This window comes from Maylandia zebra, linkage group LG7 (assembly GCF_041146795.1).
Source record: "Maylandia zebra isolate NMK-2024a linkage group LG7, Mzebra_GT3a, whole genome shotgun sequence".
In the NCBI taxonomy this organism is placed as follows: domain Eukaryota; kingdom Metazoa; phylum Chordata; class Actinopteri; order Cichliformes; family Cichlidae; genus Maylandia; species Maylandia zebra.
In genome coordinates this window covers 25,977,865-26,004,204 of record NC_135173.1, presented here as the reverse complement: position 1 = coordinate 26,004,204, position 26,340 = coordinate 25,977,865, and the positions used below count along the sequence as shown (strand labels likewise).

Here is a 26,340-nt window from a genome sequence, read left to right as displayed (position 1 = left end):
AGTTTTGATTTTCAGCTTCCTAACTGGAGTCAGCATAAAGCCATTATCAGTGATTACAAGTTAGAAAAATAAAAAATAAAAATGTATTTTTACCGACATTTCATGGTTTGAGCTCGCAGGCCATTGTGTGCACACCAACACTATTGCTACTCATAATCCTTCTACTTCCTCCCTGCACCTTCATCCTCTTCCCCAAACTGAAATTCAAATTAAAGGGTCACAATTCTGGGCGGAGATCCAGAATCCAACACAGATGCTTGACTGAAAGTGGTCACAGTGAAACTTCCAGGGAGAGATGTATAAATAGCAGCCGCGCTGGAAGCATCACAGTGGTGCCCCAAGACACACTGCTGAAGAGAAGACTGGCCAAACTCAAATCAGATGTAGTACTTATGGTCTGCTCATTTGTTATTATTTTTTATATAAAGGTTCCTTTGATTTCATCTGGTATGTGCACAACATATGTTTGGAACAACCATCAGAAAAGCACCAGTTAAATACAGCTGGTCAAATTGACCAAACTCAATTTGATGATAAGAGATTTAATTTGGAAAATTCTTTTGACTAAATTTCTAGCTCTGACAAATATAGGTAAAATATCAAAAAGCCTTCTGAAGGAATGAAACTGAATTTGTCAAAGTCTTGTCATATGTTCCAAGGATGGCCTGATACATTTCCAACAGAGCAGCAGAGCACTGCAGTGCTAAAGATACCCTTCCCCTGCTGCTTTGTTGTTAAATGTATGTAATATCTCTAACTGATTTCTTCTTTGTTGTGGTTGTATTTATTTAACACTGTCCACGGACATAAAATGAATTTCCAGAAGGATCATAAACTAAATCGAAAGAGAGCGGACCAACAGTCAAATCAGGGGAGATCGGGCTGTTGAGCCAATCCTGTTGTTGCAGTTGTAAAGTCAAGGTTAATGAGAGATTCAGTTTCATGGTGCTGATTGTGGTAAAATGTAGGTTGCTGCTTTCTTTGCTAGACCGTATCCTGTTTTCAGTGCTCTGTGTGGATGAGATTAACATACTTATAATTTCTGGAATCAATACTGAGTTGTTAAAAAAATATAATGTTCTTAAACTGTGTGCATCCACAGTAGAAATACAACTTGTGGAGAAAAAAACCCCTTTTTGAGCGACTTATTAGATTTTACGAGTAATTCTACACATTAGTTTTGTTTTAGTCTTTATTTTCCCTCTTCTGTCTTGTATGATTTAGTTTTATTTCTAGTGGTTTGCCTTTATCAGTCTATACTGTGTGCCATTCTTGTTTTGTTCTTTTTTAATGACTACTGATATACAGACCATGGCTCTCTCCAAATTCATTCAGACATGGATCTCAGAAAACTGCCTTAATATCTACCAAGAGGGCTGCAGAGTAGCTAGACTCTCTTTAGGATTATTAGAATTTGCTTTTATTAATACCTTCAACCCATGACATAATTTTAAACTCACTCTTCAAGCTCCAGAGCTTCATGTGCTGCAGAGATGCGAGCCTGTGGGTTCCTTTCTCTCCACGCCTTCTGCATGACTGCCACCACACAGAGAAACACATTAACATATTAATATGTCAAAGGGGTCACATTACGCCCTCCGCACTTAAATCAAATCACATGGTTATAAACACAGCATATGTATGAATGTGTGTTTGCTTACTGGCATCAGCAGGCCGGAGGTGGTCTGAGTCACAGGTGAAGAAGGTTTGATGATCTTGTGCTGACAGGTTCATGTCATAATATGTCAGCGGCTCTCGACCTGTTACCCAAGTATACCTGGACACCAGCACAGACAGAACGACACGCTTTAATAATAAGCTACTGACTGGCACATTTTTGACAAAACACAGAAAATGAATGACGCGTCTCTGCTAAAGCTCAAACAGAAAACAATTCTGATTGGCGGGTTTACAGCTGAAGAGAAAAACTGGATAATTACAACATGAGGAATCAAAAAGTGGGGGATGACTCAACAGAAGGAACACAGGCAAAGACATCAAAAAGATAACAAAAGAAGAATGGCACATAATAGAGACAGACAAATCAGTAGGGGGAAAGACATAAAAATAAAATCACACAAAGGCACAAGAGAGAAAATAAAGACCAAAACAAATCTGATGACACTCAAGAGGCAGGAAAGTTGACACGAGAAAGACCTGAAAGACTGGAAAAGCAAACAAGAGAAGACACAGATGAGAAAGAACGATGGAAAAGTCAGAGGAAAACTGACTCCAAGTGAGCTGGACTTCAGATGCAGGTTGCTTTGCTGTTGTCACTCACCGGTTATATTCGGCTCCGCGGAATAAATTCAGTGGATTTCTCCATACTTTACATTCTGCAGAAGGGAGACACAAAGAGCACAACAGTAGTGATGAGCGTCAAGGGCAAAGTTGGCACTGAGCTTACTCGGCACACTTCAAAGGGTTCGCCTGCGCATTCTGCCATCTCTACCCTGCAGCTCCATGACTGGCACGTGGATCTATGTGAGAGCATGGCTGACAGAGGAAAGGCCTTCTAACTCCTCAGTGACCAAACAGGTTCCTGCACAAACCTACACTGCTGGCAAGCCTGTGTTTGAGCTGATGGCACTGAACACATCGATGTTGGTACAGGGCTTAACTATATGGGTTTTTATAATATGTATGCACCAATAAGATGTGTGGCTTACAGTGCGCTGATATCAAACATCAACATGACAAGTGCTGCTCAACCAACTAAAAGAGCTCTGCGTGAGCTGAGACGTCCCCTCACTGTGTCACTCAGGATTCAGTTTTGAGAAAATTATGAGAGCAAAAGTTTCAAATGTGCAGTAATCCCTGGAAGCCTAAAGCTCAGACTGCAGACTGACTGCTTCTGCCTACTTTTGGATCTTTATGATGTCAAGATATGAGAGGAGATATCACTAACATGGTCATCTCAAGCACAAACGCTTAAAAAGTAAAGAGAAAATGTCTTCTTTCACATAGTGGATGACCTGCACCAAGGCCCAGCAGAAGATAAATACAGATTATTTTGAATTTTGAGTTATGCAAAGCTCCTCTTGTAGAGTTTAAGAATAAAATAAATTAAGCTGGAAATCAGAATAAGGAGCTCACTTAAATTATTTGATTGCCTTTTTTAAAGAAGATGCATAAAATATCCATGAAAACCCAACACACATCGCAAAACTCATATTCTATTACTAACGACTTAAACAGAGAAAATTATTTCTTATGTGTTTATTCACTGATTTTTGTACTAACTGAATAACAAACTGTCCTGCCTAAACAAACAAAAGCCTCTCACTGACAATAAAACCGAATTTCAAAGTCAAATTAGAAATAAATCAATACTACGCGCACAAAATTCACGCTTTGCCACATTCAATTCCAGAACCATGACTAATCAATCACGGGTCTTCACTGAAAACCCATCTGTGACAAAGACAAATATTAAGCTGCGACATCCATCTCTGAATTGAGCTGAGCGATTTTCACAGAGCAGATTATTAGCCAGCAAACGGAGGATTAGTACACTTGAGCACACATAATCCTATTTCACTCAAAGTTGTTTGGCTGAAAACAAAAGCGGCTGCATCACGTCTCCACAAAGAGTTCAATGACCGAACGCTCGAAAACACGCCGTTAAACTGACTGGGTGAGCTCATTTAACCAAACTGTCACTGCAACTCGTATTTGGTTCTGATTCTTTAATAGACAGAGGCTGTCTGGACTAAAGCAGGCTGGGACTCATGCTGCATTATGTATATGCTTATGTAGCATAAACGTTTTCCCTTATCACTGGCAAAGGAACCAAGGGAATTATTCAGCAGAGACATTTTCCTCTTTTGAAATGAAAGACTTCACAGACGAGCAAATATACATTCAACAGATTAACCAAGATCAAAGCATCACTAATGGAGAAGTCAAGACGCTCACACAGCTCACTCTGGCTGTGGAAGATGCTTCTAGACAAGCTTTAATTTCTTAGACTGCCTTGTACTGCTTACAGTTCTAACAGTACATTTATTTAAAGAATTGTATTTTTCCAGATCTTAATGCATCTACAAACAAATCCATTTTCTGCTGTTTTTCCAGGTTAGTGGAGCAGCAGTCTAAGCAGATGCATCCAGGCATCCCTCTCCTCCACCCCGCTCTTTCGGTGGGAGACCCAGTCACCTTTTTGCAATCTTTTTCTATAAGCAGATCACAAATGTAGCTCTTACCAGACACACTTTGCCGACTGGAGTCAGCCTCCCCATTACTGGCGTTTGAGTTACTGGGAGAGCTGCTGTCCACTCCTCCCAGCAGGGGGCGCAGGTGGCTCACAGACACCTGCTCTATGAAGGAGGTCCCATATTTTCTGAAATACCACCACTCGAAGATCTGAAAGAAAGAAAGACAGAAAGAAACTCATTCACTTAACTGCTCATTCAATGAAGATGATACATTCAAGTGTTCACATTTTTTGTTCACATTCTTCTTAAATTAGCACCTCTTAAAATAATTCTCTCTTTAACCTGCTTAAAATGGGAGTAAATCTACTTTCAATGCCAGCCACACGATTTTTAATCAGAACAAAGTAAAGACAATTACTAGCTAGTAAAGCTGAGACCTCCAGCAGCTAGCTTAAATAGTCGCTATTCTCCATCTGTTTTAACACATCTTTATTACAGTAATCTGAGTGTGGGCTGATTAACACTGTATCAATGGGAGTCAAGCTTGTGCCACAGAGGCCCCGGTATACTTCATCAATTACCACCTTAGGCCAAAGGAGAGGATCCAATCAGTGAAACCTGCTCTTTGATTGGATGGAATTTAGCAGACAAAACATGGAACTCAATAATAAAATAAATTTAAAAAAAATAACATCGATTGGAAAATTTAAATTTAACTTGAGTAGTGATTCTGTACACACAGTTGTGTTCCAGTGACTAACGACCAACTCAGTTTAGATCATTCAAAATAACTCAAACAAGTGCCTGAAGGCATTTCCATATGGTGAGATTTGCTTCTAGAAGGACTCCAGTATTGATATCTAAACGTGATTATTTTACGAGTTGTACAGACTGCCGACTGCTAAAGCTGATGTACTGTGGAGCTTCTGCTTGAAGGAGGAAATGACAAATTTTGATGGGGCTCCTACAGGAATCTTGGAAAACGAGCAAATTGGAACATCTCTCCCACTTACAGAGAAACGAACACTATTGCTTCGATGAAACCAACTGGCGTCCACATTTCTAAATAATTTCACAGAGCATGTGCAGAGCTCAACACCATTTCCAAGCAGCCTACGCACACTGGCCAATCGCCCGCAGGGGAAGAGAGAGTGAGTTAATTAAGAGAGGGGCTATTTTAAACTGCGCACCAACCACTGTTACACAGTTTGCCGTCTCTGTGAAGAACCTGAAAAAGAAATGAAATACTTGGAGCGTCTTTTGTTTAATGCACAGCAATAGAGAGTTCTATTCTTATCTTTTTCCACATCCCAAACAAAACAACCCAGCACGTGTTCTCGGTAATTTAAAAAGCACAAAAACATTCAGTGTGTTGCATTCTGATGCACCAGGCAGCAGAATAAACACTGATAGTGCAGGGAGATAATCTCATGGAGGACCAAATGAGGTTTGATATCCTTTCATTTCAGCTTTATATGACCTGTGAATGTGTGATTAAAGCCCTAACAAATTATATCCCAGGCTCAAAATCACCAGGGGGCCACCTCTGAAAATTAATTTTCTCCTTTTAACATGGAAGAGAATGTCAAGTAAAAGCACACAGTGATTAAGTTAGATTCATCAAGGATGTGATTTTTGCTTAAAAAAAAATAGATCCATTTCACAGCAGGAGGTTTCAACACCATTTATATTTGATATTTGTATGCTTAAGTATAAACAGGGCAGCCAACTTAAACATTCAAACTTTGCAAATAAAAATTACTGCTTTATTTATAATAAATTTAAACCAGTATCAGCTTCAACAATCAACAAATATAAAGAATGAAGCACATCTTACCAATATGAGTCCTGATATGAGGGAGGAAGTACCTGTCAGGGCCACGTAGAACTTGGGCGTCAGGGTGTTGAGAAACATGCTTACTACAAGGGAGACACAGAAAGAATAAAGACAGATTAAAAAAAGGCCTCCTCTACATCACAGGGGAGGTACTTTTGAAAATATATCTTTGAAATGTTGAATATTCATAAAAAATAGGTCATGTCTATAGAGAAGAAGAATAAAGACGGTAAAGACAGACATTAAAAAGACTCAGACATTTATGGTTCCAGCACATGTCATCCACATGCGGTGTTTGGCATTTCCCAGAGAACCCTGCTGCTCACACTTGAAATTACACAACACTATGAAACCCAGGTAGAGTTTAACTTCAGGGAAACGGAAACAAAACTGAGCTCAACTGACAGCCTTAACAGAAATACCATATTTTGAAGCATTTTGCAAAGCTTTGCCACGGAAATGTTATTTATAGCACAAAAATGGAACCCTGGATGATGTCTAAATAACTTAACAAGGTTAATATAGTAGAAACAGAGATCGATTTTCTCAGTGTGGTCATAAACTCTGGCTATAGATTCTTAAAGCCTACATTTTAGTCACACTGACAGAGCTGATTATAGGTTGAGATTCTAGCGAGAGTGCACTGCTGGAAGCAGTCCAAGTGGATTTATTTCAAAGTGAATAGTTATAAATTTTTTACAGATTAAAAATGCTGTACAGTTTACAAAGCTAAGCCTTTACAAATCAAATGACATTCCTCCATTTACTATAAAGAAACTGTCAGAGGTGCATACAGAAGCCTTCATTTATCCAATATTTATTTTTAGTGCCTGGGAAATGCCTCTACTCTGAATCGCGACATTTAAAAGCAAAAAATAAATAAAATCAATCAGTGTTTGCTCTTATTCCACTATCACACAGAGCCCTTCACACAGCGATGGCCTGAAACAACCTGAAATATTTTACTAAAATTTGCAGTTGAAGCATCTGTGGATACTCCAATTACTGTGATTAAATATGGGAAAGTTCAGTTCAGTTCAGTTCAGTTCATTTTTATTTCAAACATTTCAAACATGTGCCTTCACAATCATTACAAAATATCATTCCATTATTTGTTTGAAAAGGAGTAGGCTGAAGTATTTACTTATTTGTCCCTACCCCCTCGAAAGGGGAATGGCTAGAACCGCATGCACCATAGTTTTCTACTAGCAGCAGATTTGGAAGGAATCTTCAACTACCTTACCGAAAAGATCAGCAGCGTGACCTCTGTGCAACTTCAAATGCCTGATGATCTTCTCTGATTCTTTTAAATGTTTGGCCAGAACACTGACTCGAGAAAGCAACAGAGAGCTGTCTGCAGAGCTCAGAAAGAAGCATCTACATTAAAATGGTAAAGGCTATTATGTTATTCTTACAAATATAAGGTTCATGGGACTGCAGTCAACCTCCTATGATGTGGAAATGGAAAGAAACCATCCAAAACCATTCAAGCTGAACTCCAAGGTCAACATACGTCATTTCTGATCACACCATCCATCACATTTTAAACTACACTTGGTCTCCACTACTGACAGAAAAGACACAAGAGCAAAATGCATGTTGACAAGCCCCAAAGTCCTTTGGACTGATGACACAAAACTGGAGCTTTTTGGCCACTCAGATCAGTTCTATGTTTACAGGTGGAAAAATGATGCTTTAAAAGAAAATAACACCTCACTGTTGAAAGGGCTGGGGGTGGTGGGTTTGGGGCATCTGGCACAGTGAACCTGTGCAGGGCACAATGAACGGCCAAGGCTACCAAGGTGAAAAATACTGCAATGGGATAATGGTCCAAAACCAAAAAAGCTAACAGCACTCAAGAAAGGCTGAGAAATAAACACTGGACTATTCTTAAATGGCCCTCCACGAGCCGGGATCTGAGAATTGCAGTGTGGAGACACTGTCCCTCAAAAGAGCACTTGACAGTTACTCAGGAAGAGTGAGCCGTGTGAGCAAATGCAGACGAGTCATTGTGAAATACAGAGATCATTGTACTGGAGATCACTGTGGTCTGATTTGTGGAAGGGTATCAACAGCTTTGTCCATGTCTGTATATTTGGGGTGCACTGTATACAGTAAGTCATTTCAGATTCACTGTGTGTAGCACTGATTTTCAGACACAGTTTCGTTCACATAAATCCCTCAGTCAGTCCACAAACAAGTGTTAGCAGCCATCAAGCAAAACAACACACCCTGATTACGGTTTAACAAGACGATGGCCACACTGCCTGAATCCTGATAGCCTCCAGTAATATTAGTTTGTTTTTAACTATAGTTAAAAACTATAGTTAAAAACGAACTAACAAAAACCAACTGAATTTTGTTCTTACTCTTACATCTACAAATCTTTTCTAGCCTCTTCTCTCATGAAAAGACAGCTCAATGGGATAAGAATATGGGCTCAAAATGTGGTCATAAATATTTTGTACTTGTAAAAAAGATTTGTGTGTGCGTAAAAAAGATTTGTGTGTGCGTAAAAAAGATTTGTGTGTGCGTAAAAAAGATTTGTGTGTGCGTAAAAAAGATTTGTGTGTGGACTTAGAAAAAAAAACCCTGCAAGTTACAAGTACGGATTTTTGACCCTATTTTTCTTCCCTTCATCTGATTGGTCAATGTCATGTCAATCACAAATGTAACAATCCAATCAGAGAACAGATGGGTTTGGCTGTCGGAGGGGCGCTGTTTTGAACTGCAGGTCCTTGAAGGGTGATACCGTTTGAAGCTGGAGGATCGCTATATAAATATCTGATAGCAGCTAGGTCCCCTAACTTTCAGTAGCTGTTGAAAGGATAAAGTTGTGGTATATCAGTGGTTAGAAATAACATTATTACTTTAGGATTAGTTTAACACAAAGTCAGGGCTGACCCAGGACCATTGCTGTGAGTCACAGTGCGCAGCATAAAAGTCCTTTCACATCGGATGCAGGATACGCTGCTAATGCTAACTGCTAACTAAAAGCAAAGGATCCAGAATTTGTTGCGCTGGCTGCTGAGCTCTGTGGGTTTTTGCAGCAGCTCTACCTGTACTAGATGCACCTGCTCCTTGTCTTTTCTATCTCTGACTTTATGTCCTCTACAAGAGTTTGTTTTTTTTGCTAGTTCTTCAAATGTTCAATAAAAACATGTATGCTAATTCATAACGAAGAAAGCTTTGTAATGAAGACTGTCATTTCCAAAACACTGCCCGCCCCCACCCCGCGGTCCGCAGCGCTGTTGAAAAGGCTGTGGAAGTCCCTGTATTAAACACGTAGACCTGTGACACAAAAATCACCAAACTCGGACGACCACAGACTGTTTTCCTTCGTGGTGATGAAGGAAAACGCTGGGTTGGCATGTAAAAGGGCATTTATTCCCTTCAAAGACCTGCAGTTCAAAAGAAGCGTCCCTCGACAGCCAAACCCATCTGTTCTCTGATTGGATTGTTACATTTGTGATTGACATGACATTGACCAATCAGATGAAGGGAAGAAAAATAGGGTCAAAAAGCCGTACTTGTAACTTGCAGGGTTTTTTTTTTTCTAAGTCCACACACAAATCTTTTTTACGCACACACAAATCTTTTTTACGCACACACAAATCTTTTTTACGCACACACAAATCTTTTTTACGCACACACAAATCTTTTTTACGCACACACAAATCTTTTTTACACATACAAATCTTTTTTACGCACACACAAATCTTTTTTACACATACAAATCTTTTTTACAAGTACAAAATATTTATGACCACATTTTGAGCCCATATAAGAAGGCTCGATTTAAAAAGAAAAAATTGAAGAAGAGAAACATTAGAAAGCAATATTTAATCATGTGTTTCGCCTGTATCTTACAGCACAGCTTTCCACCATCAAACTGACTGCACATAAAAACTAAACTAACCATTACAGCTGTACCACTTTAGGATTGGGCTCAAAGAAACAGTGTGTTTTGTGCTGCAGATTTCAGCTGAGCCACTCTTGATGCCTCTGCGCTCTGTCTGAAACTTTGCTTTTACTGGTGTTTGAATTGAAACTTCAAAATGACAACACAAATTTTGTTCTTTGAAAATAGATGTGAGACCTCCCATTTGCCCATGAGACAACAACTCCACTGAAACCATCTACCTTCAGTATAAACTTTTCTTTCTGGTGTGTTCTGTGTTAGCTTGTTAGTTTGCAGGTGCTGTCGAGTGTAACCGCAAAAATGGAACCAAATATAGAACCTAAAGGGAAAAGCAAGCTGAATTTTAAATTTTAAAGGGTTAGGATTGGTCAACGAAAAACCCTAAGAGTCCTCTGCCTTCTGTTTGCAATTTTGTTCTGAGAACGGTGTTACAGTACAAAAGCGACAGCTGGTATTGTGAACTGTGACATTTCTACTCACTCATAATCCTTAATTATTTTCACTGGGCCTTCGTTTAGCTCTTCAGGTCATCTACAGGCTAAAACAACCCTTTTAGCTCCAATCCCTTAATAAGCTACCTTGAATTTAAGGCAGCTTCCTTTTTATATGCTGCCCCTCACAAACAAAAGACAAACACGAGGTAGGAGGACCTCCATACTTCAGATGATCATATCAAGTTTCTACACAGACTGTCAGAAACTGAGCAATTACTGCAGACTGAAGCTTGGGCTCCTGGATCTTGGAGAATACTTGTACTGAACTCATTATTTCTGGCCATGTTTAATATGAGCTTCCACCATTGTAATGGTTTATATATGACAGCGCAGAGGAAAATAAAAAGGCAAATTTGAGCTGGATCATTGCAAAAATGAACTCAATGGAAAAAAAAATATTGAACTATTTAAGGAAATAAGTGCTAACTGGGTGATGCTCACAAAATGGTAGCGAGTTAACACCCCTTAATTAAAAATCTAGCACCTTTAATTAAGGAGCAAAAAAGCCAGAGGCCTCGGCTATGTGTGAAAAAGGTTTTTTTGGTTAAAAATTAAATCCAAGAAAAGGAAACAGCACTAGCCTCAAGCCAACGTTTCAGACATAAAATAATGATTCACTACGGAGTGGCTGAAGATTATAGGTAAAGTCTTTCCACACAATCAGCTGCTGACTTGCTCTTTGTACAGCCACTCTGCACGCATACTGAAGTTGATGATTAAACAACATAACAGAAGAATTAAAAAAAAAAAATAAATAAATCATATCTCAATTATTCTGTTTGATACTGCGATCATGGATACTCATAGAATTTGGAAAAATTGTGCACAACTTAAGAAAAGATTGTCATTTAATTATTTATTTCCACAAACTTGCATAATGATAAATGATAAATCACTCCCTGCCGCAGCCTGGCAGGGAGTGATCGTGGACTTTAGCTAAAACTAAAGGGAAATGGCAAAACCCGGGGACTTACTACAAAACAAAAATTATTTAAAGATCGATCACCATGTTGATTATCTGTAAATAGTTGGTAGAAGTCAAGGCTGTAATTAAACACTGAATGGCAAATTTTCCAATACCATCCTGTTTTCTGGCGACAAAGCAGGACATCTCCCTCGTGCATTTGGTGTAAAGTTTAGAGATCTTATTAGCTGACGTAAACAATGCCATACTGGCAAGGTACTGTATTTTGGTTGGGTTGTCATGTTAATTTCCTGTGAATCACACGGAGGATAAGAAAGGCGGACAAAAGATTCAGAAACCCAGCCTCATTTGCACTCAGAAACACACACGTGCATAAATTAAGTGCAGCTGGACAGCTATTCATTGCAGTGAAGTGGAGGCTCTCATCCCAGCAGAGAAGCTCTTTCAGTTAGGTCTATGGAAAAACAGGCTTAGCAGCTGCTGTAAGTCTGCAGTGTCTGGTCTCTCAACCACTGCTGTCTGGCTGGAAAAGCACTCTTCATCCAGCCAATAAATCTAGCCATAACTAATATACAGTGTTAGTATATTCATAATCCAAATGTCACACATTCAAACTCCCAAAACAATTAAAGCTTGACATCAGAATACAACATTTATTTATCCCTGTTTTACATCATTCTGGATTTGGATTTATTGGCTGTCAGAAACGTGAAATGGTTTTTGTTACCGGTAACTAAAGGGTAGATCTATTTTTAGTTTGTACAAAAACTCCCCAACTTTTCATAAACAGTAAAAACATATATAGTTCATATCGTCTAAAGGGCTTTAAGTGGCCTAGAAAAGCATTATGTAAATGCTGGTATATTTTGATTTACCAAAGTCTAAAATGATGAGATCAGTGCATTTACAAGTAATCCTAAGTGTGCACTCTGTAAGGGAGCAGATAAGAGTCAGAGTCCACGACCACCTGCTGTTTAACCTTTTAGTTTGTGAGGGGCGGCGAATCACAAGAAGTTCATTTAAAGGGAAAGGTGCTGAAACAACTTATTTCAGACAGAGGATGACCTGAGGGTTATAGGAAGCTGCTGTAGTCAAGTCAAAGAACAAAAAGCTGAGACAGAAAAGAGCTTTTACTCCTCAGAAAATGTAAGAGTTATTGTGACACTGATTTCAGCTAGCCAGACTCACATTGCCTCTGTTTTAACAGCTATTTAATTTGATATGCAGAACAAGGTTCTCTCATTTACATGGCTCTGCAACTAACTACAATCATGAAGCTTGACTGAAATCATGCTTAGTTCACCAGTCCATGCGCTCCACGTCCTGCTGGGAGTAAGCGCTACATTATTCCAAATTCATGTTACTGAATTGAATTTACAATGAAAAATGGCTTTGAGAACCTACCATGTTTGACAAACTTTATTAATCATCAAAATCCTGCATACTTAAACTAATGGTTCAATCGAACGTCAATGTGAGGAGACAATTCTTCCACACACTAATTTTATTTGTTACATTGCCATGACCCAACCTGGTGACACTTCATGCTCTAACTGCACTTTCCTTTAGCCTCGTTGGCTGCTACAATTACTACCAAGAGTTAATACTAGCCAGAAAATAGCGAGAGAGTCGGGTTTGAGAGTAAGAAGATGAATTGGAGGGACAAATTCTATCAGGCAGATTCAGGACTAAATGTCACTGGAGACAACAAAAGATGTGACCTTTACTGAAGAGGGGGGACAGTCGGCAGACTGCTGGCCTGACTTGAATGATAAAAGACATGACGTGAGACACACGTGAACACACCTATTCAGACTTCTATCTCATATACGCACATACACAAAGTGTGTCCATCAGTTACAAGAAAAGAAAAAGTAAGACGTCAGTTAATTTGTGTTTTAAATAAAAATCACTGATCCTTTTTGAAGGATGATAATAAAGAACCACTTCCAAATGGTCAAATACATTATAAGCCTCCAAGTTTGATGAGCACTGTTCATCAAAGTGCAGCTTTTGCAGCACCTTAATCTCATGCAAATATTTTTGTTCTCTCCATAGTGGTTTGTCTGTAGCCAAACAAGTTACCATTTATTTAAGTTAATGAAATGTTTCATTTTTTTAATTGATCCAGATCCAGGAAGTAGGAGGTATTACGTCTCAGATCACCTTTACTTTCTGTGCTCCTAGTGAACTATAAAAATCATAATGTACACTACACAGTCTGATCATGACATCAATAAGGAAATTGATTCAGATCGGCGCATGCAATCTTATCAATATTCTGTCCTTTTAAAATACTTTCAAAACAGCATGGCTGATCCCTGTGTCGACAGATAGCTCTAATCCCATTCTGATTCTTTGAGTAATGCATTTATTTATGACATACAACATACACTGCACTAGGAATTTTAATTTCAACAATATCTTTTCTTCCAATAATTTTTATTTGAATAAAAAATTTGAAAATTATGCAAAATTTGAAAATTATTTGAAATTTGAATTTGAAAATTTAATTTTTAAAGCAATATCAAGATAAAACTGTCATGTTTTTAATGTATTTTTGTGTACAAAGCTCTCAAGTTGTCTTCTCTTATCTTTGCATCATAAATCAAGAACTCCTATTTCCTCTACAATGCTGGCTCTTTTCTCAAAGACGCAATTTAGTTCAGCTTGATGACAAAAAGAACTTTTGGTCAACAAAAATACTCCAGTAAAAGTTGAAGTATTGAAGCAACTTTACTCAAGTAAAAGTGAAAACATACAGGATTTACACAACTGAATTTAACAAGACGTTTTGTAAGCCGTCCTGGCTGCTGTCCATCCCCTACACTGACACTATACTGTTTATACTGTCTTTAACTAGACGGTATACAGTTGGTATAAAGGTGGAATTCAGTGAATGAGTCTGAGCATCATCAGCTTAAATTCAAGTTCATTTCTGCTACACTTGACATAGCCTAGCATAACCATGAGGACCACACCCACTGTGCATCAGTCCAAGACAATGCTTCAAACTCACCACAGTATGACAAGCTGTGCAATCCAGCACTAAACTACACAGTAGTTTTGACATTTGAGTAACGCAAAGTTAGTATAGCTTACTTTGTTTACAGGACATTTCACAATATTGAAACTACATCATACAAACTTCACTGTTCAGTCCTTTAAATCTAACCTTGCTTCTCACTCCCCTGTCCTGTCTAACGTCTTACATCGTTTGTCTTTGTGACTAAAGTTAGCTTGAATTCTTTTCTCTCCCTGAAACATACAGCTCCGCACCTTCACACAACACAGCGTGCAACAAGCTTTGTTGAGCTGATTGAAATGTTAACTTAAAAAAAGCACTATTTAGGTTCTGAAGTACTTAAACCACAACCTAGAGTAACGAGCCTGTTTGTAGATGTAAGTAGAAAATAATTTTTAATATGTAGAAGTAGAAAGTACAGCTTTTTGTGTAAAAATGTAGGAAGTAAAAGTAAAAAGTTATCTGTGGTATAATAAGTAGAGAACAGATACCTGAAAAATTCTATGTAAATGCAATAGCATTGTATTTGTACTCTGGTCAAAAAAATCTTAAATCACCAGCTATTTCATCAGGTACACCTTGCTAATATTAGATGGACGCTCCTTTTTGTAAATAAATAAAGAAGTGGCAAGTTTCTTGGGGACAAGCTTTACTGCTCACATATGGAGCTGAACTGTATCCTACGAGTTTCTTCTTTCATGTTGTTGAACTGCTGATTACATTTAAAACGTTTAAAGAGCTTGGAAGGGGTTAAGACGCACAAATGCATATTGGATTAGCACTGGGAATAAAAAAAAGCAATACAGACACATTTTCAGATAGTTTAGTTGACTTAATCTACAAACAGAGCTGTAACTTTCAGCACTGGGAATAGGTTGCTGTAACAGGGTGATGGCTGTGCTTAAAGACGTGCATTAATCTCGTGTTTTCTTGTAAGAAGCAGTTTGCGGGTGGCATGAGACAAAGCTAGGAGGGTCTTGGAGGCTGCCTGCATCCCAATGTATGTTGTAAGTCACTGCAGCTCAGCTGTTCATGCTTGAAATGCTAGTTGGCAGTGCTGATTAGGCAGGGCCTCATAGCCTGGCTCATATTGCAGGCCCTTGCTGATTGGGAAGGAGAGCCTGTCTTGGTCCGACTACCTCTGCTGACCTTTTACTAAGATGGACATCTCTCACCGCAGCAAAAGTGCATGTGTAACAGGGTCCATGGTTTTGAGATTTTGGCTTTACCTTCGTGTAAATGTGCAGGGTTGACAACATGCCTTTAATGCAGAAAAAAAATTTCCAGGCTATATGAATAGCTCAGAGCTTATTTAGTGTTATTTCTAACAAGGCTCTGTTACTTATTGCCAAGAGAAATGTTCACAGTAGCTACCATTTGTGCACACATGTTAGATTATTATCAGCACTGAAAAATTAATGATCTTCAAACTTAAGAACTGTGTTAACCGAGGACAGAGACAGTTAAAGTAACTCATCTAAACATACGAGGAATTTATTTTGGGTATCTATGGAAACAGTTGAAACAAAGAACGTAGAGCCAAACTGGTACTTTTCCCTTGCGCGGAAAAAAGATCTAACAGCTAAGTCTCTATTAATCAGAAGACAGACTGTATCCATATTTGTATTGTATAATGCTCAACATCCAAACATAAATATAGAACCCGTTCCAGGACAAAAACTGAGAGTCTTCTGCAATTAAGGTGCCACTTAAACACAGCAGCCCAAAAATATTCATCTAATTTACAAGTGTGTAATCATAATATCAAAAAAGCCAATAATTTTAAATCAGAGAAAGCATAATTTACACGAAGACTAGAAAGTAAAACAATAAAAACTTCCAGAGAGATGCCAGCAGAAAATCTGCTTTTTAAGTGTCTTTTTAAGCACCTAGAAGATCATTGTTTTACAAGATTTGTTATCTTCATTTAAAAAAAGATTTAAAATAAAATGCAACATACAAAACTGCTTTGGGGAGGCCTTAAATGCATTGGCATTAACATTGCGTTCCGTTCATGTCAATAAAGCAACTGGAAAAAAGGAGAATAACTGATGGACAAGGCAATTGCTGTTGTAATCTTACAACAACTGGGATTTTGTGCAGGAGCTTTGTAGATGCTGATACAATCAAAATAACCCTTCTTCCCCATTTAAAATATCTTTTTTAATATCATTAGAGAATAAAAGCAATACATGAAAAACAAGCACAGGTGGCAGAAAGAAAAAACACACAAAAGCAAAAAACACCAAACAAGGCTTATTAAGCCATCCACAACAGGCCACTTTGTAAACACAGATATCAGCAACAGCTCGCATATTCCTAACACACAAGCACACACAGATACACAACTAAAACATAACACACACACACACACACAAAATCAGCAGGCCTTCACCCACGCGCTGAGCAAACAGTCCACTTCATGAATATCAATACGAAATGTACAGGACCACCTGCTATACAATATAAAGGCCGTGTGCAAAGAAAAAGATCAGAAACACGGCTGCCATACAGTTCCTGACTACACATAGCCCGTCAGCTGCACACCAAATAAAGCAGCACCAGATAACTTACCCTCCATTCCACTGACATATCCACTGGAGCCACCAGCACACTAACATTTGCTACTTCAAAAAAGTAAAAAAAATATATATATTTTTGGTTAAACCTGATGTTTTGTTGCTCTTTCAAAAAGAAAAGGAACAAAAACCAAAGCCTTTGGGAGTCCATATCAATACCCACATCTAATCAGAAGCTAGTCAACTTTCATAGAGCACATTTATTAGTGAGGGCTCTGGTTTGGTCACGTTTTCTTGATTGGGGCCCGTCTTTGAATGACAGCAGGGCAACACAACTGTGAGCCAGTTCTGTCCTCCTCTTCCTCTAGTAAACCAGCAGAATAAGTACAAAGGGGAGTCTGAAGATGCCAGTCCAGCCAATCAATAACATGGATTTTAATAAAGGGAGGTGGGGGAGGTTTGCTACTTAGTCTCCTCCTGCAGAGGTAACCATGACAACCCCAAATGACCCTACAGGAAAATGGATGAAGCAATCTTTTAGAGATACGGAAGACCCTTCAAATCTGTTAATAATACAAAAGAAATTATTATTTTCTGTTAACCTTTATTTAATACAAATTAATTTAAGCAGCAGCCTCTTTGACACACACACACACACACACACACATACACACACACACACACACACACACACCCTTTTACTTTTAGCCTCAGCCAAGTATCATGTCATTTATCAAAATGCCCACTGACCCATTTTAAATGGAGAAAACTCAGGTTTAAATATTTTTGTCCCCACAAAGCTGTTGAGGGGACGGTTTAACATTATCATCAGCTCACGTCAGAGGCATAATTTCTCACTTGATCAATTTATTAGATTCAATAACATTCGGGTCATGAGGCACTTCCTTTCTTTTTTCAGCCTGCTGAAACACTAGAGTGATGATGTGGAAAGCAATGGAAAATTAAAAGGCTGACAAGATTAGCTGCAATATCACGTTTATGGTTGAACAAGATGATGACAAATGCAGCAATTTCCTCTACAAGATGCTGCTGAGCCAATTCAATTATTACTGTGCTTCCTTGAGGATCCACAGAGAGGAATGATTAAAAAAACAAAAAACAAAAACAAAAGATAGCAACCGCCAATGATTTAGTAACGCACTGCTCCTTTACAAAACACGAGCAACAAACACTACTAAGCGTAATGAGAGTCTGATTAATAGTAAATGGACTAGTACTTGTACAACGCCTTTCCACTCAGTTTTGAGCACTTAAAGTGCTTTCACTACAAGTCTCATTTACTCAGTCACACACATTCATACAGTGCTTTTATATATACACACCTAAGCATTTTTATGTAATATTCACACACACTCACATGGATGAATTGGAAGGCCGTATAGCTTATGGCCATACTACCCTGATGATAAAGAGGATGGAAATACTAATTTTACCACAATTCTGAGAAAGAAAGAAAAAGCTCCACAAAATCCCAAATGTTTGGGAATGACAGCAACTAAGCCATAAAGTGGTAGGCTACATAAAATCACAGAGCAGGGTCAGTGGACGCTGAGGCGCATAGTCCACAGAGTCAATCAGTACTGACCTCCAAGCTTCACGTGGCCCTCATGTTATCATGCTTCTCTGTCTGGCAATGCAACAAATGTGTCTGGGTTTGGCGGTTGCCATGAGAATGGTACTTATCTGTTTGGTGGGGGGTGAGGGGATTATAGTGTGTGGTTGTTTTTCAGGAGTTGGACTCGGCCCCTTATTTCTAGTGAAAAGAACTCTTAATGCTTCAGCAAGACATTTTGGACGATTTCATGCTCCCAACTTTGTTTGTTTGGGAATGGGCCCTTCCTGTTTCAACATGGCTGTGCATCAGTGCAAAAAGCAAGGTCCATAAAGAAATGGATGAGGGAGTTTGGTGTGGAAGAACTTCACTGGCCTGCACAGAGTCCTGACCTCAAACTGATAGAACACCTTTGGGACTAAGGACACTGTGAGCCAGGCCTTCGCCTCCAACATCAGTGTCCATCTCAGAAATGTATTTCTCAAAGAAGAGTTGAAGCTGTTATAGCTTCGACTCTGTCAGGGTGGGCTGACATATTATTAAACTCTATGAATTACGTATGAGATTTCACTCAAGTTCATACATGTGTTCCTGCCTAGCTCTGGAAACCCTGGGTTAATTTAGTGAGTTGATAACCAGCTTCTCGTGACCGCTTATCCTGACTGGCAATGTTAAGGTAATTAAATAGAGATAAGGTAAGTTAAAGGATACCCCGGTACGTTGTGAGTCTGTTCTTTTAGTGGCAGACAGCAAAGCTCCACCATGTTTACCTGCCCCTTAAGTGAACTGGTAAATACTCTTCACACAGACTGGTATGAGATTCTGTCCATATCATTGTGCTTCAAGCCTTATTCCCATTAAAGCTCATTCTGGTAACCTAAAAATACTTTTCATCAGCAGCCAAGCACACATAATAATTATGGAGGAGGGTGAACACCAAAAACAGTCATGTTATAATGCGTCATCTCACCCACCAACAGCATAGGGACCAGCTTATCTCATTAAATTGACTCTGCTTACACTGAACCTGCTTGGTTTTTGAGGTTAGTTGCATCCTTCGGAGTTCTCTTGGAGTAATTACAGGTGAACGTTATCCAGACAAGCAGGGATTTGGAGGGATAAGAAGCTTTCAATTGGATGATCACCATGGGAATTTGAACGCCAGTACTAACACTGATAGTGTATGTCAATGTTCAGAATATTTTATGCTTTAAACAATTCAACTCTTAACAACTTATAACAAAGAAATACATCACCACTTAAAATTAATATCAAGGATACTCTTAAATTATCCACCAACTGTAATTTAAGCCACAAATGTACCAGCAACTACCTATCTTGTGACTCTGGTGGGAATCAAATTTGCTGACATACCAGAGATGAAGGCACTTTAAGCAGGTTTAAATATTTAAACCTGCTTAAAGAAAACATGAAAACAAACATAGTTAAGTACTCAAATAAATTCAGCAATATGCAAAAGAGAGCAGGGTGAGAATAAACTAAAGAGATGCAGAATTACCTCACCGCTACTGGTTCTTGCCAAGTCTCTGATTATTAAAGCTCAGGATATTCAGCTGTGTTTCTGTTGGCACAGGCTATGCAATGCTGAAGTTAAGGATGGCAACAGCAAATGGCCCGGGAGCTGGTCCTGTCTGTTGAATACATTCACAACCAGCCTTAAATCCATATACAGATATTTAGTAATGTGATAAGGTTGGTAACATAACAATAGATGATGTATCTAACAATATCTTGGATTTAGAGAGGACCGTAAAAATAGCCAAGACTGTTCTCCGTGTATTTTAAATTTAAAAAGCACAATAACTGTCAGGGAATAGGAAGTTCTGACATTGGAGGGTTAATAGAAGTATTTGCTGTTGTGGAGATTTTCCATAATACTGATTTTCCTTTATTTCTTTGTTTGCCTTGATTTGTCTGCAAATGTACATTTTGTACAAGGCAGAGAGAGAAAAAATAAAGCAGCTATTAAAACAGCAAGGTTAACACTACTGAGGAAGGCCAGCTTGAAAAAAAAAAAAAGAATGGTTAAATTAATGCAATTAAATTGGCTTTTTACACAATTTCACGCACCACGTAGTCAAATCGTTTAACAATAGACTGTGGTCATTTAAACTTAGTGGCTCAGATATATGTTTCTGACAAAGCATAGAAGTGTACCAAATGGCAGTTCTATATTCTAATTCGTCAACTGGAGACATGTGTGCTGAATATGACCTGGAAGTCCAGAGGTCAAAATGGCGAGACAGAAGATGGCCCCTAGGGAGGTCGAGAACGACCAAGCTAAGATCCTGTGGGACTTCTACATATAGATGGACAAACTGGTGATGGCTAACCAACTGGACATATTAGTGGTGGACAAGCAGAGGAAGACGGCCATAGTGATATATGTAGCTATACCGACTGATAGCAACATCAGGAAGAAGGAACACGAAAGCTCAACAGAGAAGGCAACAGTGATCCTAGTGGTAATCGGAGCACTCAATGCAGTGACTCCTGAGCAAGGCAATGGCAAATGGATCCAGCAGATCCCAGGAACAACATCAGAGTTCTCTGTCCAGAAAACCACAGGTCTAGAAACAGCAGATATACTGCGCAGGACCCTCAAGCTCCCAGGCCTCTGGTAGAGGACCCAAGCTTGAAGGATAATCACCGCCTGCAGGGGCGAGAGGGGAATTTTTTAAATTTTGTTTTGGGTTTTGTTTAATAAAAAAGATAACTGGATGTCTGGTTCTAATTTCCCAGTGTGGCCTTTAGAGATACAATCTCTGACACCCCTGGGTTAAGTCTTTAGTATGGGGTCTCTATGGCAGTACTGGATAATCCCTCTTTTGTAGTGCTGGCTGTACAACAGTAGGCAATAGTTTACCACTGGGCCTTGCACCTATTTAGTAAGGATTTAGGGTCAGAGGTCATGATCCAATCAAATACATTAGTGTTGCTTTCATGGTATATAAGACCTTACTGAAAGCCCATTAACTACAATAAGCCTCATTTTTAGCTCTCTTGACTTCCAGCCACTATATAAGCTCAGAAGACCAAAATAGCAGTAGTCAGCAGTTACCACAGAAACCTGATCACTCTGCCGTCTTGCTGTTCTTACGGGGGTTACCACAGCAACAGAGACAGCTGGTTGCCGTCAGAGTGCTTTCATCAAATGGCCATCTTCAGTAAGCACCTTATTCTGCTCTTGGGCACAGACAATAGAACAGCAAATACAATACACAACCTGAAGTTTCCTGAGGTTAAAGGCCATTGGTGGCTCATCCCTGCACTGAAAGATAAAGTGACCCTCTCACGCAAACAGCCAAAGCAATATCCAGCTTTAAAAAAAAAAGTATTCCAAAATTACCACTGATGAAAGAACATACACTGATGGATTGGTTTGACTAAGGTATGGCCCAAAGCAATCCTCCCACAATGAAAACATACCTACATATGCCAGCTGCATTCCCATGAGCTCATCCTTATTAGTAGGGATATTGTTGGCAATTTAACATTAAGCTTCCAAAGAAATGCCATAGACCATGCTGATCAGGGCTTTAAAATCCTACTCAGTGTTTTTGCTGCATGCTGAAAAATACTGCTGCCCCTTAAAAAGCAACAGACTTAACTACACATGGAACAGTTATCCTCATGTGGGGTGTGCTAGATTACACTCCAAAGCCAGGGAAAAATAAGAAACAACAACAAGAAATCTGTGATTGTTCTGTTCTATCAGCACAATACTAAGAATGAGACATATGTTTATATGTTGACAATGTTTACTTAAAGCCAATGAATTATGTTCATCAATTACAACTGGCTCAATTATTCACTGTTGTACCCTTCTGTTGGTATAGGATGTCTTAATTTTGCTTCATGGTAAATGTTAGAAACAAACATTCCAATGAAGAGAGGAAGTAGTGAGATTTGAAATACAAAACACATTTGCTGTTTTGTAATGTACCAGTCGCTGGCAATTGCCGGGGTGCCAAGCAGACTCTCACTCTGACAAATATATTTGTTTTGTTCTATTACCAGCCACCCTACAAAAGTACTAGTTCTTCAAATGTCTACACAGAGTCAAATAATCAGTCTTGATTAGGTTATTTGAAACAGCTCTCAGAGTAGAAAATTCTGATAATTTTCTGGCCCTTGATTTTACTTGGGGGGTAAACTCTCTCACCAATAGAGGATCATTGTTAAAAAGTTTAGTGGCTGCTTCCTGAACTAATCAGTTGGGTGGTTTCCAGGATTTGGGTATAGTGAGGGAAAATCTTCAGAATGCAAAATGAGAGCAAATGCAAAGCTAAATATTCGTGGACTTAATGACACGCTGTCCTGATAGGCTGGTGACGGGCACTGGCCACTTCCTGATGCGAGTCGCACAGGCAAGGCTACACCATTTCTTTTCATAGGCTAGTGATTAGGTGACGTTGAATGTTATAACATATGGGATAAGGATGGTTTCCCCACAATAAAAATACTGGTGGCCAGCAGTACTATCCCCCAGCCTCCTAGCAAATGGGATTAATTTGAAAATCCGAGGTGATATTCTTCTTGAGTTACTGCATTCATAAGATTTTCAGAAAATTTGATCTCTGACCTTGACCTTGAGGTCGAAGTCACTGAAACTCGTCCAAGATTTTTAGCAGATGGTATGAATTTCAAAAATGCTACATGGTCTTGTTCCCGAGTTATTGCCTCTACATACTTGGGTGTCCATGGTGTCCACGCTGTCCGCCCAACAGGATGACAACAATACTCCATCAGCGTTTTATATGGCTGAGGGGTAAAAAGAAAAAGAAAAAGAAAAGAAAAGAAAAGAAAAAGAAAGAAGCTATTTCCAGAGTCCATAACAAACATAGGATTATGTTTGGGTGGATAGCGCTACATAAAACAAAGGATCGACGCTCCATTGACAATGTGACCCAAATTATTACTGATAAGTACATAAACAGAGAAGATTCATATATGTGGCTGCTTGCTCTGCAAAGCTGTCAGCTGGGCTACTTGCCTAAAAGAACAGTTACAAGTCATTATTACTATACAGAAGTTGGTTGGAGGAGAAATACAATCAGTGCAGAGAGAGACTCAGAAGCTAAAGTCAGTGCAGAACAGGAAATCAAACAGTTAAACTTACATTAATAAATATTTTGTGAATATAAAGTAACACTGTCTGCTGGCTTTTCATTCATAAAAGTATCCGTATCTTAATAGATGGGTTACTATGCTATTTAAATTGCTGCACAGGCCTGTCCTCAGATGTCTTGACTGACAGAGAGCCAGTGTACTTCATTAATATCCACTGATGGATGCAGGAGCAGTCATGAGGGAAGCTATTATGTTTCTGCGACACCACATTGACTAGAAAACAGAGAAATTTCAACAAACAACAGAAATACTCCAACAGATTTTACTTCTTGGTATCATAACTTCTTGATCCCAAATGTATCTGAAGTCCAGGTGATGATTATTGATTTCAGGCAAAGCAGGCATGTGGCCAAAGAGTGCATTATGCATTATGAAGGGGTGGAAATGGTTACACAGCACAAATATTTTGGTAGAGATTTTAATGATTAGCTTCAATTTTATAGAAACACTGAGGTATTTGTGAAGTGGTAGCAACACAAAATTCACATTTTCCCTTCGTGCCAGTCTTTTATTAGTGTTTTATACAGAGGCTCATGTGTTTGTCCTTTATCTGCTGGTTTCACAGGCTTCCTTTAAAAGATAAAAACTGTCTGAACAGAACTTTTAAAGAAATACTGGTTTGAAACCAGCAAATCAGCATTTTGTGGTCATCTATTTGAGGGTGAAATTATTCAGCTGGCATCAGTGTGTCCTTAATAAATTAAAAAAAATGCTCATGCCTTCTGCAATTCAGCTACCATAACACTTCAAGCCATTTTTCCCCCATTTGTTTTTTTCTGTAAGTCATCATGTCTAATGGTTATCCCTGTGTTTTATGTTGAAGAAATGCTCCAAACAAACAGCTGCCAAGGTTCACAATTCACCCTGAAAGTATTTATCACATATGAACTTAGATCGATAAACAATCAATTAACCTGGGAGAAAAATCTTTGCAGGCTTAATATGTTCTTACAGTTAGCATTGCATGTACGCTACTTATGCGAGACACAAGGTAACGTTACAAATGTTCGAAACATAGGAAAAAAGATATCTGAGCATCTGAACAAAAAAAAAAATATATCAAGAGGGAAAAAGTTATCTATACTGTGTCATAGTTACTTATAAGCATATCCTACATCTACATGTTTGCTTGGTTTTTTTGTTACATTCACTGTAATATTGACCAAAAGAATGCCCAAATCGCTCTTCTGCACACGCCGTAATGGAGCGAACACTCTTTTGAAAAGGACCCAGAGTCTCTCGTCTACATCAACACAAGACAGCCAGTGTTAATTTATCTACACTCCTGTTTCCAACAGTTTGTTCCTTACATACCGTCACAGTAACATACCAGAAATGTCACTGTGAAAGCTAGCTATAATTGGTGTAGTCTGTCAACTGTCTCTCCAAGTCAGTGATGGTGAGCACAATACTCCATATGGACATCCATGGAGATTTAAAAAAAAAAAGTTGTAAACAAGAATCACTGTTTGTCCATGGTTTCTGTGTCCACAGAAAAGTAAGTCTCAAGACATTTAAGAAGTAAGAAGTAAATCAGAATCTGATTCTGATTTACTTCTTACTTCTTAAATCCAAGGACTATTAAAGTAATAATAACGCCAATAGAAACAGTCCTATGCCACTGTTGATTTCTTCGAGTTCACATCCATGATAAGATCATCATGTCCTCCTAAGACAGTTTAACACCATACAATAATTAGTCTCAAGGCTACTGAACGAAGTGATACAATCTAGAAAGCTGTACGTACTGACCTCAATTCTGATCAAGTATAGACTGACTGTAGAACTACTGAACCACTTCCTCACAGCACCCTACAACAAACAGGCCAAAATGAGAGCAAAAAAGGAAGGCACAACACAGTTACATTTACCTAAAACCTATTTTGCTGAAAAGAAGGGGACAGGAAGGTAACAGCTATTGAGGTCAAACGTATGTACAAATGAGTCCCATCTGTGTGTGTGTTTATGACTGTGACACAAGGTAACTGTTCACAGAAGTGTGCAAAGTGTGCAAAGTTTAGAAATCCAGGTGGATGTTGAAAACTGAGAGGAATTGCCAGTATATTTCAACACTTCCATAACACCTTTGGGAAAATTTAATTCATGATATCAAAATATTAGTCTGGTTAAACAGAATTCTGCTGCATTAGCACATATTTTATCTGTATTTGTTCACCTCTTATAAAGTCACATTCCTTTTGCTCAACTGTAAAAATAAATAAAGAAAAGAAAATTGTTCAATAAGCAGATACAGAAAAATTACAGCTGTCACATCCATATACTATCCTACATGTACTGCCAAATTAGTTCTACTTTATATAACAAGAATCAATAAATATGGTGCACATTTATCTTTTGCTGTACTGAAGAGGACAAACATGTTGGAAGTGACTTCCCAGGCTTTTCTCTCCTGCTACCATCTGTCCTTATTAGAAAGAGAGAACAGATTTTAGAGCCAGAAAGCAATTCGGCACATTTCCCACCAAACCTGAACACCGACCTACAATGTCAATGCTGCACAGAGCTCAAAATAGACTACTCACTCTAACTGCGATGTCTCAAAATATAGCTCATTTTAAAACAGTAAAACACTGCAAAAAAAAAAAAACAAACAAACAAACAAAAAAAGGATAAAGCCATTTACATTTGAGCTCTAAATTAGGATTATCTAGAAGTTTTTGTTCCTCTTACCTTCTACACCTACTTGAGAGGAGATGATCTTCTGAACAATACG

The 26,340-nt window shown here is 38.7% G+C and overlaps 1 protein-coding gene across 5 annotated transcripts in view; it reads right to left on the bottom strand.

Moving 5' to 3' along the window:
* Positions 1 to 26,340, bottom strand: part of LOC101464802 (suppressor of tumorigenicity 7 protein homolog) — a 61,460-nt gene that overhangs the window by 8,838 nt on the left and 26,282 nt on the right. For all 5 annotated transcript variants that reach the window (XM_012920518.5, XM_012920519.5, XM_024803315.2 and 2 more), the window contains 5 exons: positions 5,995 to 6,077; positions 4,206 to 4,365; positions 2,282 to 2,336; positions 1,662 to 1,777; positions 1,461 to 1,536 (listed from right to left, as the gene is read on the bottom strand). In XM_012920518.5, coding sequence (XP_012775972.1) covers positions 1,461 to 1,536; positions 1,662 to 1,777; positions 2,282 to 2,336; positions 4,206 to 4,365; positions 5,995 to 6,077 — 490 coding nt within the window. The remainder of the gene's footprint in view (positions 1 to 1,460; positions 1,537 to 1,661; positions 1,778 to 2,281; positions 2,337 to 4,205; positions 4,366 to 5,994; positions 6,078 to 26,340) is intronic.